An 18057-nucleotide genomic window follows, 5' to 3' on the forward strand; every position below is an offset into this window, starting at 1 on the left:
TCAAGGCTCTCCAGTAAGACCTAACAACAGTGACAGTTCATGCCGCCAGTGTCACAGGTTTCCCCCCAGGCCTGAGACCAGCAACTGTAAGTGAAACCTGGGGATTCCAAGATGGGGTTTTTGTGATAACCCATTTGGGACAGGAGGGCAAGGCAGGGGCATGAGGTATCTGTGCATACAATGGGAAGTCACCCTCCATAAGTGTATTCCATGTCACCACAACTGATTCCTGCACACTTTTCAAAGTGAAGTTAGCCAGCTTTCAGAGCAAGCTCACTGTGCAGCTCCAAACATGCACCAAGAGCGCCTGCTCTGACAAGAACCACGCTTTTAATACGTGCGACAGTCATTTGGCTTTTCTTCCAAAAGGCAGCTCATCACACTGTACACAAGTTTCATGGCTGCGTTTGCTTCTGGGGGGGGGGTGCAGAGTTTGTATAGACTCACAAAGCATCTACTCAACACACTATGAACTCACACTAAAGTCAGTTCTCAATACCAAGTAACAAATTAAAGACCTCCAAGACACGACCAAAAGTTACATCCGTAATGAGCCATAGGAAGGACCAGAACCAACCCCAGATCTTCTCATGAGACTCTTACTCTGTTAAATGAAACATCAGTTTTGACCCAGTGACAGAGGAGCAGAGGGCGTGTTTAGCACAGTAGCTCATAGTAGTTTCTGTTCATAGCTCACTTCTGAGTTTGTAGCGCTCTCAAGCAGCTATTTGTTTACTTCTCTAAGTCTGTATGTCAAAACAAATTTCACAAATATACACTCTTTTACATTCTAAACAGGCAGGATATTTTGGTATTATGCTCAATGGCTTCAGGGAGGTTTACTCATGTGTTACTTTTATGAGTATTGAAAGCTTATATGAAAAATGCTTTTCTTAATGTTTACCTCATTGTTTTGTACTTCAAAGCATGTCTAACTGTTTCCAAACATTCTAGTGGGAAACATCCAACCCCTCATATACTGTGTTTTCTTCATTTCAGATTTTCTCATCAAAACACTGAACAAGTTTAAAGACTCGGGAACCACCTGTTCCAGAACCTGCCTCTGTTCCGGTCCCAACCTTGTCTTATTTTTATCTGGGAGGAAGGCAGCAGGACTTAATATCATGGATATTTCAGAATCCCATAATGGAACTTAGCACACAGGCTACTGGGACAGATGCTGGGGTCTGTTCTTGTCTCGTTGGGTTTTTTTTTAAACAAAGAATCGTTTAGGCATTATTGATTGAGATCTGCAAAAAATTCTGAAGATTTCAGATGCTGTTTGTTGGCTGGCATCTAAATCAAAACCAGATCTATTCTGTACAGTTAAGTTTTGCAAACTGTTAAACTTTAAGGTTGACTAAACAGGTTATACTGCCATGAACTACGTGTCCTGTTTGCAAATTTAGACAGCAAAACAGAAACAGATGACTTCCCATAGTTGGGTTTTGTTACTTCCATTTAAAGCCAAGTCCTATGGTAGGCCCCACCTGCAGCAGAATGACCAGTGATCAGTGCTAAGAACTCAGAGGGACTTTCAGGGAGCTTGTTGGTCCACAGTATATTGTGGGGTGGCTTCTCCCAGGAGTGAGCAGGGTAAGCAAAAGGTAGAGCCTGAAGCTATACAGTTATCTGGTCCAACAATGAAGTCTCTCTCTTCCATACCCCACCTACCGAGGCAACTCCCCAGTTCAGCTAGTCCCTAGCTCTGTATACTCTGAGCCAGTAACAACCTGAGTAACAGAATGGCTTTCACAGCAATAATTAAATTCAGAGACAGACATGCTTATTCTCTGTAAGCCTGAGGTCATGTCAGGGAGCTACCCTGTCTTTCTCTTCCCAGGACCTTGCAATATAGAATCACAGCATGGTTTGGGTTGGAACAGACCTTTAAAGATCATCTAGTGCAACCCCCTTGCCATGGCAGGGACATGTTTCACTAGGTCAGGTTGCTCAAAGCCCCATCCAACCTGACTCTGAACGCTTCCAGTGATGGGACATCCACATATTCTCTGGTCAACATGTTCCAGTACAGGGCCTTGGATTTAGGGGAGGCAACGAGCTTCACTGCACAGCTAATTGGTCCAGGCAGGGCAAATGCACAAACACTACCTTGTGTAATTGCAGGCCACCATGAAATGCCTCATAGATACTTCTCTTCTAGCTCTCTTGGGAGCAATACTGGCTCAAGCACCCCACTTGCCCCCATCCGCAAAGTCAAAAGTCCTGAAGTGTCATTCAAAGAGACTGTGGTTACTTGGTCAGAGATCCACCCACGACTAAAGCAAGGATTATGGCTGACAAGAGAACAGTTTCCTGTCAGCCTATAATCATCCACCAAAGAAGTTACATATGCAAGTTACACATGGAATTATGAAGAGGCAGGTTCAAAGTCAACAGAAGGAGACACCTCCTCAGACCTGTGATGAATTTCTTGCCAGGAGACATTCTTGATCATGCATTCAAAACTGACTGGACAGATTCATGGAAGGAAACATATATTGAGTACAAAACACAAAGACTCCACCTCTGAGTTGAGAGATCTATATACCATGAACTGCTGGAGAATAGGAAAGTATTCAGGGAAAATCAAACTATAACTCCACTCTCTTATACTCTTCCCCTTGAGTCTATATTGGCACACTGTCTCTAATAGTAGCTAGGTTAAAAGAATCTTTGGTCAGGTGTAGCATAGCTATTTTTTTTTTACACTATGTCAGGTTCAGGTACCCTACATGAACTAGATGACCCCCAAAGATCCCTTCTGACCTGAACGATTTTGTGATGATGATTACATGCAGCATACTAATCTCATCTACCAAACCCAGTGCATTTTGCACTGTATTTTTATATCCACACAGGAAGATCCAAATACACATGTTCAACCTCTGTCTGATGATCATATTCTCATCTGCACTGCTTAGGTGTCTCAGCCTCACAGACTGAACACTGAGGGAATGCTGCTGCCACAGCAGTGAGCAATGACCAGGCACGCAGTCAAGGCCATGTACAGTTATTCAGGTCCAAAGCTCTCCCAAGGATTTTCCAATTAGTAAGAAATCACATGCTTTTACCAAGATACACAGGTCTCACACCCTTATACAGCTAAGCGTTTGCATTCCAGCTTTTTCTGGCTGAAGGCAAAACTGTGGTTATCTGATCTATTGCTCCTGTAAAAGGGCATCATGAAGCATACACAAAGTGCAAGGCAGCTGAGTTAATATTGCTGTTGGAACATGTGCACCTTTTCCTTTGGTGGATTTGGCTATGGAGACTTTGAGTATATTCATATGAGTTGTTTTATTATTATTATTAATATGATACTAATTCCACTTGAAGGTTATAAGCAACTGAATTTGAGAGGTTCAGCCAGGCGGAGGCAGCCAGGGAGAGACAATATGTCTCTGTATTACTACCATTTGTATCATTGATTAATGAGCAAAAAGTTACAAACAAGAAAGCTGCAAGTCTGCAATCTGGAAACCTCACTCACAGAGCTGTGAGTGTTTCCAGGAGGAAACAATGAATTACCCTTCCCTTCTGTGTGCAAATTCTTGTTGATTTAGGGAAAAAGAGAGACCTTTGAGGATAAAACTGTATTTTTTTGCCTAGGTGTATATATATTAAGGAGCAAGAAAACAGAAGCATGTGAAACTGAGGATTTACATAGCTAAAAGGCAAAACAGATTCTGTTATCACTGCACACCACTGATGCCTACTTTCATGTAATGTACCCAGGATGCTCTCATATAAAATTTGTGTATCTTGTCTCTATTCTAATCAAAAGTAGCAATGCTGCAGTGCTGGGTTTGGCAGGTGGTACAGGAAAGGGTATGACAGAGAGAACTTCTCATGGGTCCTATTTCAAACCTTGAACTCACTTTTTTCCCCCCGTGGTTGTCACATTAACATATTACATGCACAGTGTGAACCCATTCTTCTCCCTCCCACCCACAGCAGAAAGGCAGATCGACGGGGACTTGGAAGGGGTACAGATGGGGCAGTCTAGCCCAGGTTTGCTGTGTCAGGAGGTTAGAGAGCACCCTCGCCCATCACAGGGGATGGCACGCAGCCCCTGGGGACCTGCAGAATTCCCAGTAGCCTCAGCTCCTTCCTTTCCTCCCTGTTCCGAGGTCAGTCTCCACAATGCTCACCACTTGCAGAAAAGGAGTTGGTTCTGTAGCAGATTTCTAGTCCAGCAGGTGACAAAAGCCTTGCAGCAGGACTAGTGGCTGCCTCGCAATGGCTTTTCCCACGTGGACCCGCAGACTCTGTAGCTGTAGCACCAACACGGTCTGCAGTCTCCTGTGTCCTTCTTCATGCCTTGTTCCTCCCCTCTCTGGTGCACTCCAGTGACCAACAGAAGACGAATACTGGCCATGTGGATAAGGACATCGATAGGTCTTGCTACTCTATTCATCTGCCTATTTTCATGAAGCCTGTAGCAGTGTGTCACATTTAGGACTACTTCCTGTCTGCAATTTGAATACTTGAAATATTATTAAGCTGACACAAACAGATCATGATCAGAAAGGTTTGTCTTCCAAATTAGGCTAAAAAGCCTCTTTTAATCATTACAGACAACAACTCATTGCTTTATCACCAGCAGCAGTGACTGCTTTCTCTCCAAACTGAGCTCCTTCTAAAACATTTACAGAAAATTATGGTTGTAATTCAGTCAAGTAATTGTTATTACTTGTCTATAGAACTTCTCCACATTTTTAATACTCATCACATTAGCTTCTTTGCACTAGTATCCTAAGGAACAATTTTAACTCCTGGTTGCAAGCCTTACCAGTGTACTGAGGAACAGGTTCAATTTGTTGAAGAAAACAATCCTGCAGGTTCCCCACTTGGGCAAGTGTTCCTCCAGTTACCAGCTTCAGCTCATCTAGCGTATCCTGGAGTCACAAGAAAAACAGATCTCACAATTCTGGTACAGCAATGGAAAAAATGTGAAATATCAGGCAAAGTAAATTAATTTTGTTGAGAGGTTGTCCATTTCCTAAGCATGCAGGACCTACACAGACCCCTTCAGGACCACCCATCGCCATCTGAACTGTAATAAAATCCCTAATCTTTGCCTTAAAGACTTTCAAATAGCTGTGGTTTTATTTTGAGATTTTTACTATTCCAATTCATATGATCTCACATACCAGGAAGTTCACATATTTTTATCTCTGTAGTATATACGAATGATTTTTTTGTTGTTGAACTGAATCCAAAGCGGTCTTTTTTTCCCCCCCTCTCAAACAGGTTGACATGCAGGTCAGGAATGTGGGCCCCTTAGTGATTCTCCATATAAACAGGCTCATTTTCAAGCCTGCAATGAAACAAAGCAAGGGGGCAACCTTGGTGGCAGAACACCTTTGCACCTTCTAATGCAATTTTCCATTAATGATGATGGAAGATGCTTGTGGAAGATACTGTTTATGTCAGACTGCTGATACAGAGATGACAGGAAGCTACGCCAACACCTGGTTGGCAGACAGAGGAAGAAAAGCTATTGTAGTCAAACAGATGGGGGTTGGACCCTTGCATCATTTGAGTCCCCTCCGTCTTCTTAGTCCATGTGGCTTATTATGAAGAGGAAAGCCACATACACAGCCAAGGGTTGCTCATACTGAACAGCTGTAAGAAGCTGATGAAGAGCTGCCCTTACTGCACCAGCTAAGTCCTTGCAAGAAGTCCATTCCTCAAGAAACACCTAGACTGAAGTCACGCAGGCAGTACTTTTTTTTTTTTTTAATAAGCTTAAAATTGTGTTTAAAACAAATGGCATAATTATTACTGGGTTCAGTGAAGCTAAGATTTCACCTATTCCATAGGGAACTTAGATGTACATTTATTTCACAACTTAATGCTCAAATATTACTGAAGCACCATTGTACAGAGCTTAGCTGCTGTGAGGCCTGAGGTCTGGATTCAGTGATCCAGAGGATCCTTGGTGATCCCTTTAAGTGCTCAGCCTGCTCCTAGTTTTCCCACTCACCTGTGGCTTCTCTTGGAAAGTGCGCAACTCTACTGCCACCGACCTCTGAGACAGCGCTGAAAATGCTTTTGGCAGGTCTTGAACAGCACCTACTTGCAGACAGTCCAAATACAACTCTATTGTGCCCGATCCCTGCTGCAGGCCACTCAGCCACAAGATGACAGCATGGGGTTTCCCATCAGCCAGCTGGACGTTGCTAAAGACCACTGAATTCAACCTCCCATCGTTCTTCAGATAGCGCAGCACCACTAGTACAAAATACACAGAAGGACTATCAGAAGATAGCAGATAACCCAAGACTGATCAAGGAAGATCCTGTGGAAATCTTCAGTTGCACTGGTATTTTTCCACATGTCAGCTTTTGTAAATACATCCCATATGCAGATACAAATGGTAATAATAAATGGGACATTGACTCTCAGAGCAGGATTACCAGGACTCCTGCGTGACTCCCCATTTGTAAAGCATTGCTGCCTGCACAGTATTTTCCACTGCTTTGTCCAGGCCTCTCTACCTGGCTTAACCAATGTCACCTTACAGGCCATAACATGCTAAAATACAAGTGGTAAAGGTAAAGGGTGTAGTGTACAGCTTGCAGTCAGCACTCTGGCAAGTACATATCTGACAGACCTAGAAATACTCTGTAGCAGAAACGTACAACTAGAAAAATCAGTTTCAGTGATGCATATTGCACTCAGTGAAGCCATCTGACAGTGTATCCCAATACATCATTAAAGAAACCAAAGGAAACATGATTCCAAGCCAATAACCTGTATTTCTTTGTAACAAATTGTAAGTAAAAACAAAATATAATGCAGAAAAGACATATGCCAGCCCCCTCTTTTTTAAGGCATTCGTGAATACTTGATAATTCACACAACAAATTCTCATTTTATGAAGTAAAACGCATCATCGAAAAACACAATCTCTTGCATGCTGTACAATATTGAAAAAATCACTCTTTCCTAAGGAAATTGGATCAGTAAGCTAGGATCTGCAAGCTAAATCTCTTAGACCAGCTAGCTAGTACTCTCCACAAAATCTCTCCCTGGATCTCCAAATGCGTATCTGCAGAAGCAATGAGCGGAGTGCATCTAGACAGCGCATAACTACTCTACAATATTAGACAGACCTTGTTTCAAAGATCCCACTGATCACCAGCCTACATGTCCCTTATTTCCTCGTGATACAGTTCTGTGCGTTGAGGAGTCAACCTGCACAGACACTGGGCACCTAAACAGTTAAGTGCTGGCTCTTGTGCACATCTGTTTGAAGTTCACAGAAGGCTGCTACTGTTGCATCAAGTGAGAGCTCACAAATACTCTGACCTTGGAGAAACACCTACATTAACGTGAGGTCAACTAAAAATTGTGGCTATAGTGGAGGGAAAAACTCTTATTAGCTTCAGAGCTAACAACACATACTAAACTCAGCCCATTTTTATTCATTTAACAAATTATCCTCCCATCTCTCCACTACTAATGTACCCTCTTTGATTCTGTGATGCCTCTGTTGGTAACCTTCTGAGTTACTGGGTACACGTTCCCTATTTTTTTAATTGCTCAGTGTAATCATTAAAAGAATCCAGATTTATACCAGCATGAGCAGGGCAGGGTATGTCTCTATCTTTAAAGTCTACACTAGTGCTAAAGTCTCAGCAGCTGTGATCAACATTAGGAATGTTTTCACTGCTGTCTATGTCAAAACACTGCCAGACCTGAGATTTCCGCAAAGGTGCATGAGGTCACCAGTAAACTTGCTAAAAGGTAGCATTTCTTGGCAAACTCAAAGATCTGGCAAGACAGAGTACGTTGCAGGCATTTTACTTCTGTGAATATTATGCACGCCTGGTCGTATGAAAGCAAGGTCTTTGGATCTGGGCCCTGCATTCAGAGTGACCAAACACAGCAGTAAGCTAGAGAAGGAAAGAGGAGATGGTGGCAGGGCCCAGAACGGACCCTGCCAGAATAGTTTCAGGACAAGGAACAGTCTGGTTTGGAAGGAGGATCAAGTATTCCTTCCTCAGCCAAAGCCAAATATCCATCTGGTAAACTAGAGTAGGCTTTTGAAGGGAGATTGTGCTGGACCACAGCCTCCGCCTCAGTAAGGTTTAACTCATCCAAGCCCCTGCGTTATGTGTTTGCTGCTAGGATATTCTACACTGACATTCATGAGAGTAAGTGGCTCACCTGTGCTGTTTAAGAAACAGATTTTCAATGAAACTACTAATCCTGCCAGTAAATAGGAACTGCTTCACAGAATTGTTAAATTACATCACTTTTTTGCACTTAACTGCTCTTTGTTCCATGAAGAAATCATTCAAAAAGGATAGGAAACCCAGGGATGCTATTTGCCCCTGAAAAGTACATTGGTCTAACCAAAATGAGTTGAGCAGTTGCCCAGTAATTCAGATCTGTGCTTTAAAAACATTCAGGCATTATAAACATTTTATTATCAGCTATACCACAACAAAACCAGAACATGAGCAAACCGTTTGGAACACGGCTCTCAAATGTGGCACTTTAAAGGATAACTAAGGCCCACTTTGGGCTACTTAGATCAGAGTTGGGTGCATAAGTGGAAGTACCATGCAGAGGAAGCATTATGCATATATGCACCCTTCCAAAACCGTAGACATTTTGACCCTGCATGTTGCTAAGACACCAACATTGGCTCACCACTTAAATGATGATCGCCAGTCTTGAGAGGATCACAAACAGCCCCACACTCCATACTTTCAGCTCATGTGACGATCTCCTGGATGCGGTTTAACTTACTGTATGAAGTAGCCATATGGGACACTTGACACTCTCCGAGAAATCACACGTGAAAATGCTGCCTACTACTTGCATGCTGCCATATGCCTCAAACAAGGTGCACTAAAGCAGTAAGGAGGCAAAGAGACCTCCACGGAACAGCCTTGCTGTGAAAAGCCTCCCTCTGACCAGTCCTTTACAACAGGTAGGTTACGACGCCCATCTACTCAATACTGGTCACTGACAGGACAAGTTTCTTCATGCTGCTTATCTATGTGCCACTGTCCTGTCCCACACACTTCTCAAATACAACACTAACATGCTGAGGACAAAGCCAAAAGAAGCCAGGTAACTTTCTACCAGAAAGCCTCTTAAGTCTGTTAGTTAAAGGGTATCAGTAACCATCATGCATGCAGGTATTCTTGAAAATCAAGAGAAGAGTTTGATATGTTCAAAATTGTATGTATATAGACATATTTATGTGTATACATGTGCATTCCTATATGTACATGGAATTCCTATATGTACATAAATGTGTGTGTGTGAGAAGGAGAGAGGGAGTATGTGTGATCTATTATTTATTTAGAAATTAGGCAAGTCAGTGTCAGGAATTGTATGACACTTATTGATAAGGCTTACTGACAACCAACATACACACAGAGCACAAAAGTTCTTATTCCCTGACCTCAGAAGGATTTTGGCAGACCTGATAAAACTACCTATGTTTTAATCTAACTCATTTCCCTACATTTCCCAAGCAAAAGGTGTGCTTTTCTTCAGCATATAGAATAATTTTCCTATGTATAAACTGAAATTTCTCAGTAGAGTTTCTCGGTATGTTGGACACAGCTGCCCAATTACAACATTTGCAGCAGCAAATTATCATAGCATTGGTGAAGTCAATGGAGCAACAATAATTTACATAATTTGACAATTTTTCGCTGAACCTTAAAATTGCAATATATCCTAGATCTGGTCTAGAGAGTAATGAAAGCTCTCAATTTCTAAAAGTATGCTGAAGCTCCTACTCTGGCTCCTGATTAACTAATTTCAGTGAATGGAAAACAAACACTAATTCACCCAAACGATCCTGTAAGTGCTAGGAATGTTTGTCTTGCATAGTCACATCTAACCTCCAGGGTCAGCAGAACAAGAACCTGCCTTTCATATGCATGAGGCAGCATGTGCGTGTGTCCCTCACATTCCTGAGTAATAAGAACCAGTGATTGTCCCAAGGGGAAAAAGAAAAAAGAAAACAACAACAAAAAAAAAAAAGAAAAACAATTTGACTCCCTTCTCCATACTCCATTTTTTTCCTCCTTTCTCAGCATTGCTCAGAGCAAGCACCTCAGCAGAGTGGAGATACCAGCTGACTGTCAGGTCAGCTTCCCCTGGCCAGGAGAGAGCAGCATGCAGTGAAAGGAAGGAAAGAGAAGAGCAGTGAGAGGGGAGGTAACCAACACTCTTCACTTGTGAGGGGGGGCCTAAGTGGTGACAGCATGCAACAGGAGTGACTCAAGCACAAAGGTTAATCACAGAGTTTTCAACATCCATCTGTGACACACCAATAACTATGGATCCAACACTAGTTTTCCCCTACATACTCCAAACACTCACCTTTATTCATCCGTCCCATGACTGTAAATTCAAAATACTTGCTGTTGTCAGCTGACGAATACAGGCCAAATATGGTGGCTGTGCTCTTCGGCTGCAGTTTGAATGTTGAGAGCAAGTACACATCATTCAGCATGGGATCACCAAGTGCTTGTTGCAAGAAGTTCGTTACCACTCTCTTGTTGGAATAGGGAAGAAGATCAAAAACTGAAAAATAAGCAAGTTTCAATAGCAATTTAAATATAATAATGACCAAAGAAGAATGTAGTCTGAAGCCACCCATTGGAGATTGTACAGTCTTTGCTATTTCCATATGGGTACTTTAAAATAAGCATAAGTTGTCCTACCTAAAATAAATAATATGAAAACAAAAATTAACAATATGAAGATCATCTTTAAAGATCACCTAGTCCAACCCCCCTGGCATTGGCAGGGATGTCTTAAGCAACCTGATCTAGTGAAAGATGTCTCTGCCCATGGCAGGGGGGTTGGACTACATGGTGTTTAAAGATCCCCTCCAACCAAAACTATTCTATGATTCTATCAAAATATCATACAGATTTTGTTGCAACTGATCATCTTTTAGCAACTTTTTTTCTAAAAGGAATTATTAATAAGTTACTAACATAGAAATATCTAATCTTCAAATTGAGGTACTCAAATATTTTCAGGTAGATCTCTAAAATTCTTCTCTTCTGACGATGCACCCCAACAGAAAGCTTTTTAACCTATTTCTACTTGCATTAATTCAGATGCTTCTGTTCATATTTCAATCAGACTGAGGATCCGGCATCAAAATTTTCAGACAGATTTCCCGTTTACGTATCCTAAGAATCATTTTGATGGCATTTGCAGGGCACCAATTAAAATGCTAAAAAGCCAGGTAATCAATATGATGTTCATAACCTCCTTCTCACTTCACTGACTTCTCAGAAGATGTATTATGTAAAGAAGACTCATCTTTCCCTTCTGGCACAGATAACAAAGACAGGCCTGACAAAAAAAAAAAAAAAACCAACCCTGAAGGCATAGTGAAAGCCGTTTCAAATTTTTCTTTTAATTTTTGCACAATGCATCGGCAAAGAGTCTAGCATGACACTTGTACATATGCCAGCTACCCCCCTTATGGCACTGAAACAACAAGCTCGGGTTTACCTCAATGTTCCTAAAAATGTCTCCAAACTCAATAAGCCATTCCACTAGGTTTCTTGATAATCTCCTATTTCAACCCACTGCTATTAAAGCACTATATATATTATACCCTTCAAATGAAGTCTGATAAATGACTATGCACAAATGTTATTTAAATATAAGGGCGTATTTAGCCATTGTATACCACTGCTGCTCCATAGCTGGGCTGTACTTTTCTCCCAGACCAGCACAATATGGTAGAGCTGCCACTGAGAAAAGCCTGAATACCAGGCAGACAGCAAAGGCACATGACAACACATTGCTCCTTACCTTGATTCAAGCCCATGGTTGTACCCCTAAGTTTAGCTTCCCAGGCCAAAACCGGTGGACCTTTGCAGGTAAGTCTTTTCTACCCAGCATAACCTCAAAGCTGTCATCGTCGACTAAAGTGGTAGGGCCATCCTACCAGTCCAGTGTTTCCCTAGGCTACGAGCAGGAGGAAACTGAAGAGCTCTCAGAGGACAATCACATGGGCACACAGGCCTACCCACAGCCATGTGGGAACCCCTGTTCCCTTATATTAGAGCCTGGGTTCATGCTACTTCCATTGCTCATTCTGGAGCATCCATTCATCTAGACACTAATGTAATTTCCAAAAAACAGAAATGAAGAGATTTTTTCCCTTCATTTCATGAAACCATTGAAAAACATCACTTATTCTACACTTGCATTGGGTCCAAGGATCCCATGACTCTACTGAGAGTTTTCAGGATACAATACAAAAATAATCAGGCCCTTGACTTCCATGCACTTGTAATACTGTTGTGAAACAACTAAGAAACACGTATCTGAGATGGACCTGGTCAAAGGACTTCTCTTTCATTCAGTTCAGATTTACAGTATCCCAGGACAACCACTGCTCCCACTGAAACCAGTGACCCAGACAGCAGAGGCAAAAGGCTGGGTATTTCATCACGTTTAGTGCACAGAGCACAAAGCAACTGCCCAAGCAAGATACTGAAATGCAACTCACTATTCTGTACAACAGCATTTTGCAGGTAATAATAATTCATAAAATACAGCTGTGCCTTCTCAGATGGAGCACCGCAATACAGTACTTAAGTCTCTAACAGCACAAAATATAGCCATACACTTTGTCCAGTCCTTCTACGTCTATTGGCTGATTTTATATCAATTCCTGTGAGACTAATTAATCTCTGCCAGAGTCAAACACTTAAAAATACAGGAGAAATATTATAGAAGTAATGACTAAACACTGGCAAAAACCTGTCTAACCTTACTGAAAACAGTTATTGACATTTTTTAAATTTGCATATTTAAACGAATACTCAAATTGGTTTGGTAGTTGCATTCTATAAAGCACATTGCCTCAATCGGCTCCTTTGGCACCATGTTATCGAACCCTCTCTTGGGATATCTTCACTGACCAGCACGCAGACGCAGGACGTGACCGGATCCATCCTTTAGTGTAACTTACACACATACTAGCAAAAGTGCCTAGCAGAAGAGCAATGGGGTTATGAAAACTCATTTTACATCCTTAGTAGAGTTGGCAGAGAGAGACAACTCTTAGATCGTACAGAGACAATTGCTTGTTTGGAAGGAACAAGAAAAAAAGATTCACAAGGAATTAATTTTTAGAAGAATCTCATCTTTTTGCTCCTCTCCCTGGAAAGGCAGACTTGAAAACAAGTGGACTGAAAATAACTGCTGAACCTGAAAGGCACAAGCAGCTGGTTTCAATCTGTGCAGCGAGAGCGAGGACTCGGGCATCCCTACGAGCACGAGCCTGCATACCCACCGGGCTAAACCGAGCCCACTCGTGAGATGGACCAGGAATTCTCTCCCCTGCCTGCTTTCTGTGTTTTTTACAAAGGAGCTGCTCACCCTCCTATGAAAATGCTAACAAGGGATCAGCTACACCTTCAGACGATGGCAAACCATTCTTTGAAGATCTGCCCAAAAACATCAATGCTAGCTCCTCAGATAGGAGCTAAAAAACATGACGGAAAGCCCTAAGAAGAGGAGGCATGGAGGAATAAAATTAGTGGCACAGGACAGGATGGAGCTCAAAATAAAAGACCCTTTCCTTCCCTTAATTCTGCTGCCATGTCACACCAGCTTTTTGAGACCCTCCAAGGTTCTCCTCGGGTCACAGCTAACTGTAATAACCATAAACACCGCTCTACTGCTGTTCAGCACTTTTCAAGATCATCAGTGATGGCTTAGACACCTGGAGTGAAACCCTAACCCCACTTTCCCTGGCCACTGCCCCTGACAAGGTGGAAATTTGCCTCTACTTTTTAAAATATGGCAACACCCTACTTCTCAATATAACAATTTTCTGAAACATTTTTCATCAAGAAGGACTTTAATAAAGGCTTTTGGAAATGCAGCTAACTTAACTTGGTTGGCTGTCTTTTAGATCTGCTTCACTTAACTACGGAATAACCAATTAAAATGTCAAACATCATTTCATAAGACAATGGAGGGGGTTAAAAATGCAGAGAGAACCAGAAGCAGCTACAAGGCTCCTGGAGTGGCACCAAGTTACACTAACTGCTGCACTCAGTAGCTGAGCTAGTTCCAGTCACAAGCTGCTACTGGAGAGCAATACCACTCACTTTAATGCATGCTCTAAAATAAAGCGGCTCCTGACTTAACTGCGTGCATAATATTGCCAAAGTAATGCTGGATTTAGAAGGTACCTGTTTCCCTATGCACTTCATGAAGTCAAGTTTCCCCAATGAGTTTTCATAGCTTAGCAGTTCACTTCTCATTTATGAGAACTTGCAGCTGAAAAAGTGTTCTTCAGATGTTCAAGACACCTACCAGCACCCCTAGAAAACCAGACCACTTTTTCCTGATTTTATGGGGTGTGGCTGGCGAAGCTGCTACACCGCGACCCCGGCGGGGCGAAGCACGGGTGGGGGCGTCCGTGGGGGCGGCTCCGCGGGCGCTTTCCGCGCCCCGCCGGGCAGCGGCAGCCCCCGCTGCCCGCGACGGCTCCGGCTCCGGGCTTCCCTCGCACCTGCAGAGCTGGCGACTCCCCAGCCCCCCCTTCCCTGCCAGCACAGGGCTGCCGGCGGCGGGGACGGGACGCTGCAAACCCAAAGCCGCCTTGAATGAAAGAGGGGACAGAGACGTCTGCTGAGCCGCGGGGCGCAGGGGCGGCGGGGGCCCTTACCTCGGGGGGCGGGCGGGGCGGCGCGGCCCGGGCACAGCTGCAGGGCGAGCGGCAGGAGCAGCAGCGCGGCGCCGCGCTCGCACCCCATGGCGGCCGCGGGCCGGGCAGGGCGGCGGCGGCGGCGGACGGCGCGGCTCTCCGCTCCGGGCCCCGCCGTTTGACGGGGGCGGCCCCGGGACCGGGGAGGGAAGGAGGCAGGCGGCAGGCCATTGGCCCGGGCTCCCCCGGCCCCCGGGGGCGGGCGGGGGCCGCGGCGGGGTAGGGCCGTGCCCTGCCGTCGGGGGCCGCGGCGGGGCATGGCCGAGGCCTGGGGTGGGCCAGAGGGGAGCGCACCGCCGGGGCCCGAGCCGGGGGCGGGCGCCTGAGGCCGGGCAGCGCCGGAGATCGTGCCGGGGTCCGGCAAAACCTGCACCTGCCGGGAGGCCGGCTGCGGGCTGCCCTTTGAGGAGCCCTGGAAACTGAGAGGTGTTTAATGGCATTGGATTGCAAAGGGATGGGGATGCTCTGGTGTGTGGGCTTGGTCTTGGCAGGAATGCAACTCAGCCGCTCTTCCTACCCGAAGAGTGTCAGCAAAAGGGGTCGTGCAGGTTGCGGGCCGGGGCAGACTGGGTGCTAGCAGACTCTGGCGAGGTGAGGAACGTTATCATCTGCTCCTCCATTTCGTTTAGAAAGCTCAGGAGTGCTGGGAGAGCTCGAACTGACCAGACTGAGGCTACTGGAAAAGCTTGCTTGTCTTAACAAACCCCCAAACCTGATGACTTAACCACAGTCACTTTAAAAAAAAAAAGTCTCCTTTCAACTACAACAATTTTCAATATTGTGTGTGCCCCTGGGATATCATTATCCCATTGTTTCTCCTCTACTCCAGAAAATTCTAAGCTCGGCATTGCTGACGTTAAGAAAGCACAGGAGAAAGGGAGCAAGCAGCAAGCCCCTTTGGGGCTGTGCAGCTGCGCCACCAGTTTCCACCATGCCCACGTGAAACCACCCATCAGGCAGGCCACCCCGCCCCATGCTTTCTGTGGCAAAGGAAGGGGTCTCCCACGGGACCCCGTGGCAGTAGAATAGCCGCAAGGCGCTTCTCCCACTCAGGAGCTGGCAGCACCCAGTGGGCCTCCCAGCCTGCTGCGCAGCCCTCTTTGTCCTGTGCCTCAGCCCTGCAGACGAACCGCTGTCACGTCGGAAGAAACCCAGGAAGCCGTGGCTGGCCCCCTCACAGCTTGCTACCCAGCACGGTTGGAATAGCTAGCTGGAGCTGTCTGATACTATTTACATCATAAAAAGAAGGGCAACAATAGGAGGGAAATTTTATGTTAAGTGAGCAAAGTAGTGTTGATTAATGTTCAGTCACATCAGGCGTGGCATGTGTATACAGCTAACAAGCGCCGCAGAGAACAGCCCTTAGGGGCTCATTGTGTGCCAGGCAAGACACAGCACACTGCAGGGCTGGGGCTGCGGAGCGTGCTGCGCAGGAGCTGCCCGAGCAGCTCTGCCACCGCATGGAGCACGGCAGCGGGCTCCTCTCTGACGCAGGCGCAGTGGGATTTTTCAAATACCCATATGTGAAAATACCTATGTAGCAGGCCTATATGCACATGCCCTTTAGTTGCCTCCCCACATGGTATATAGCCTGTAATGCACCCTACTTCTTAGCTTTATCGTGTAGCAGTGTTGACCCACTCCTTCCGTTGCTCATTTCTTCCTCTGCTCATCACCAGGCTGGAGGGTGCTCCCCCATATCCAGTGTGTCCCAGCACAGTGTTTTTCCTCCTCCTCACCCCACTGCTCTTCCATATACCTCTCCACACAACAAGAAACGCCTCAGCTTCACTCCCACCATCCTTGCCATCTGTTCTTGCTCTACATCTGCTTAGTCTCATGCTTATTCACCAAGAATGCACATGGAAACAATATTTGGCGAACAGTATGCTGCACAACACAATGTAACAGAAGGGAACCAGGTCACAATGTATATAAACAGAAGTTTAAGTCCATGTTTAGATGAACTTAGCCAGTATGCATAAAGGTCACTGCAATATTTCCAGTTTTAATGTCTATGCTCAGTTTTATTATTGGAGTATGTTGCAGACTGAAGGGGATTTTGTGCTCAAGCACAACCTTCTTTAAGGAATTTTCACAAAGTATAGTGTTTATCTGCTGTCTGGAAGGGACTATTTGACCTTCTAATCATCATTTTCAGTAAAAACAATGGAATATTAGCTGTTGCCTTTTCACTCTTGTCTATTCTCTGAAGTACAAACTCCAGCTTAACTTACTGGAGGTTAATATCTTGGATAAGAATCAAAAAGTGATTATGGGATATTGTGTTTTCAAGAAACTTTCATAAAGCCAGTGACATTTTGTAAGGATGTTTCTTAGAGAAATGTATGGCTGTAATTTTTTATATAGGATCTGCAAGTAAACCTCAACCATTAAAATATTTGTCCTGCTTACTTTACATAAATCAATAAAATGCTAAGCATAAAGAATAGAGAGAAACTGCCAACATTATAGATTTTGCTTTACAGAAGTGTGTGTGACTTGTTTGAATTCCAAGTAATGGGGTAGAGGAAGCAGAAAGGAATCCCTGCTGCTTAATTCACCTTTCATATTTTGCTCCTAACATGCATCAGGAGACTCACTGGTTTTATGGAATTATATGGATGATTAAAAATCAGGATTCATGGGCAATTAAGATATAGAAGTCTTAATGCAAGTGAAGTATCAGCTCTAAACCACACCCCTCCATATTTATGTCGACACTTCTGGGTTTGATCCTGCCACATTTTCATAAAAATTTTGTAGAACGTAAGGTTTCAGAAGAAGTTTTGCTTTTTCAAAAACAAATTGAAGCCCCACTTTTTCAAGTCAAGGCATATATCCATTCTCAATGCACCTATTTACTTTTCATTTGCACTAATAGGAATTCCACTCAGGCAACCAAGAGGAAGAAGTTCCTCCAGAGCTTTTGGATGGGGGAGGGAACACGCAGATCCTTTTTTTTCCATCTTTGCTCTGGACTCCACAACAGCACAGAGATTAATTGGGCCCTAAGGCAATGCAAAGAAAGTTTACTCTCCTATTTACCTCCTAAGCCTTCTTGCAGCCTCCCTTAAGAAGAGCTGGCTCATCCTCCTTACAGAAACAGATGTTTGGCATCACAGCTGTTGGGAGCCACCCTTGCCTCCAGAGCTTGCACAGCTCAGAGAGGCGATCATACAATCACACGGTGAACAAACTAAAGCAAAGCACCTGGGCAGACTGGGTAGGAGTTAGCTGGTCCCTGTAGGAGGAAAGGAGAAGAAAGGTGCCCTTAAGTAGATGTACTTTAAGTACCTCTTTAAGGGGAGAAATGT

At 44.3% G+C, this 18057-nt stretch overlaps 1 protein-coding gene across 2 annotated transcripts in view; it reads right to left on the bottom strand.

Annotated features, from left to right (window-relative positions):
- The window catches only part of THBS4 (thrombospondin 4), a 39618-nt gene extending 24829 nt beyond the window's left edge, over window positions 1-14789 (bottom strand). The window contains exons 1-4 of one of the 2 annotated variants that reach the window (XM_075727201.1): window positions 14702-14789; window positions 10366-10569; window positions 5993-6240; window positions 4796-4901 (exon numbers count right to left, since the gene is read on the bottom strand). In XM_075727201.1, the coding sequence (XP_075583316.1) occupies window positions 4796-4901; window positions 5993-6240; window positions 10366-10569; window positions 14702-14789 (646 nt within the window). Of the gene's footprint in view, window positions 1-4795; window positions 4902-5992; window positions 6241-10365; window positions 10570-11222; window positions 11239-14701 lie in introns of those variants that run through there. The other variant, XM_075727202.1, reaches the window with a different exon arrangement.
- Window positions 14790-18057: the final 3268 nt, after the last annotated feature.

This window comes from Pelecanus crispus, chromosome Z (assembly GCF_030463565.1).
Source record: "Pelecanus crispus isolate bPelCri1 chromosome Z, bPelCri1.pri, whole genome shotgun sequence".
Taxonomy (NCBI): domain Eukaryota; kingdom Metazoa; phylum Chordata; class Aves; order Pelecaniformes; family Pelecanidae; genus Pelecanus; species Pelecanus crispus.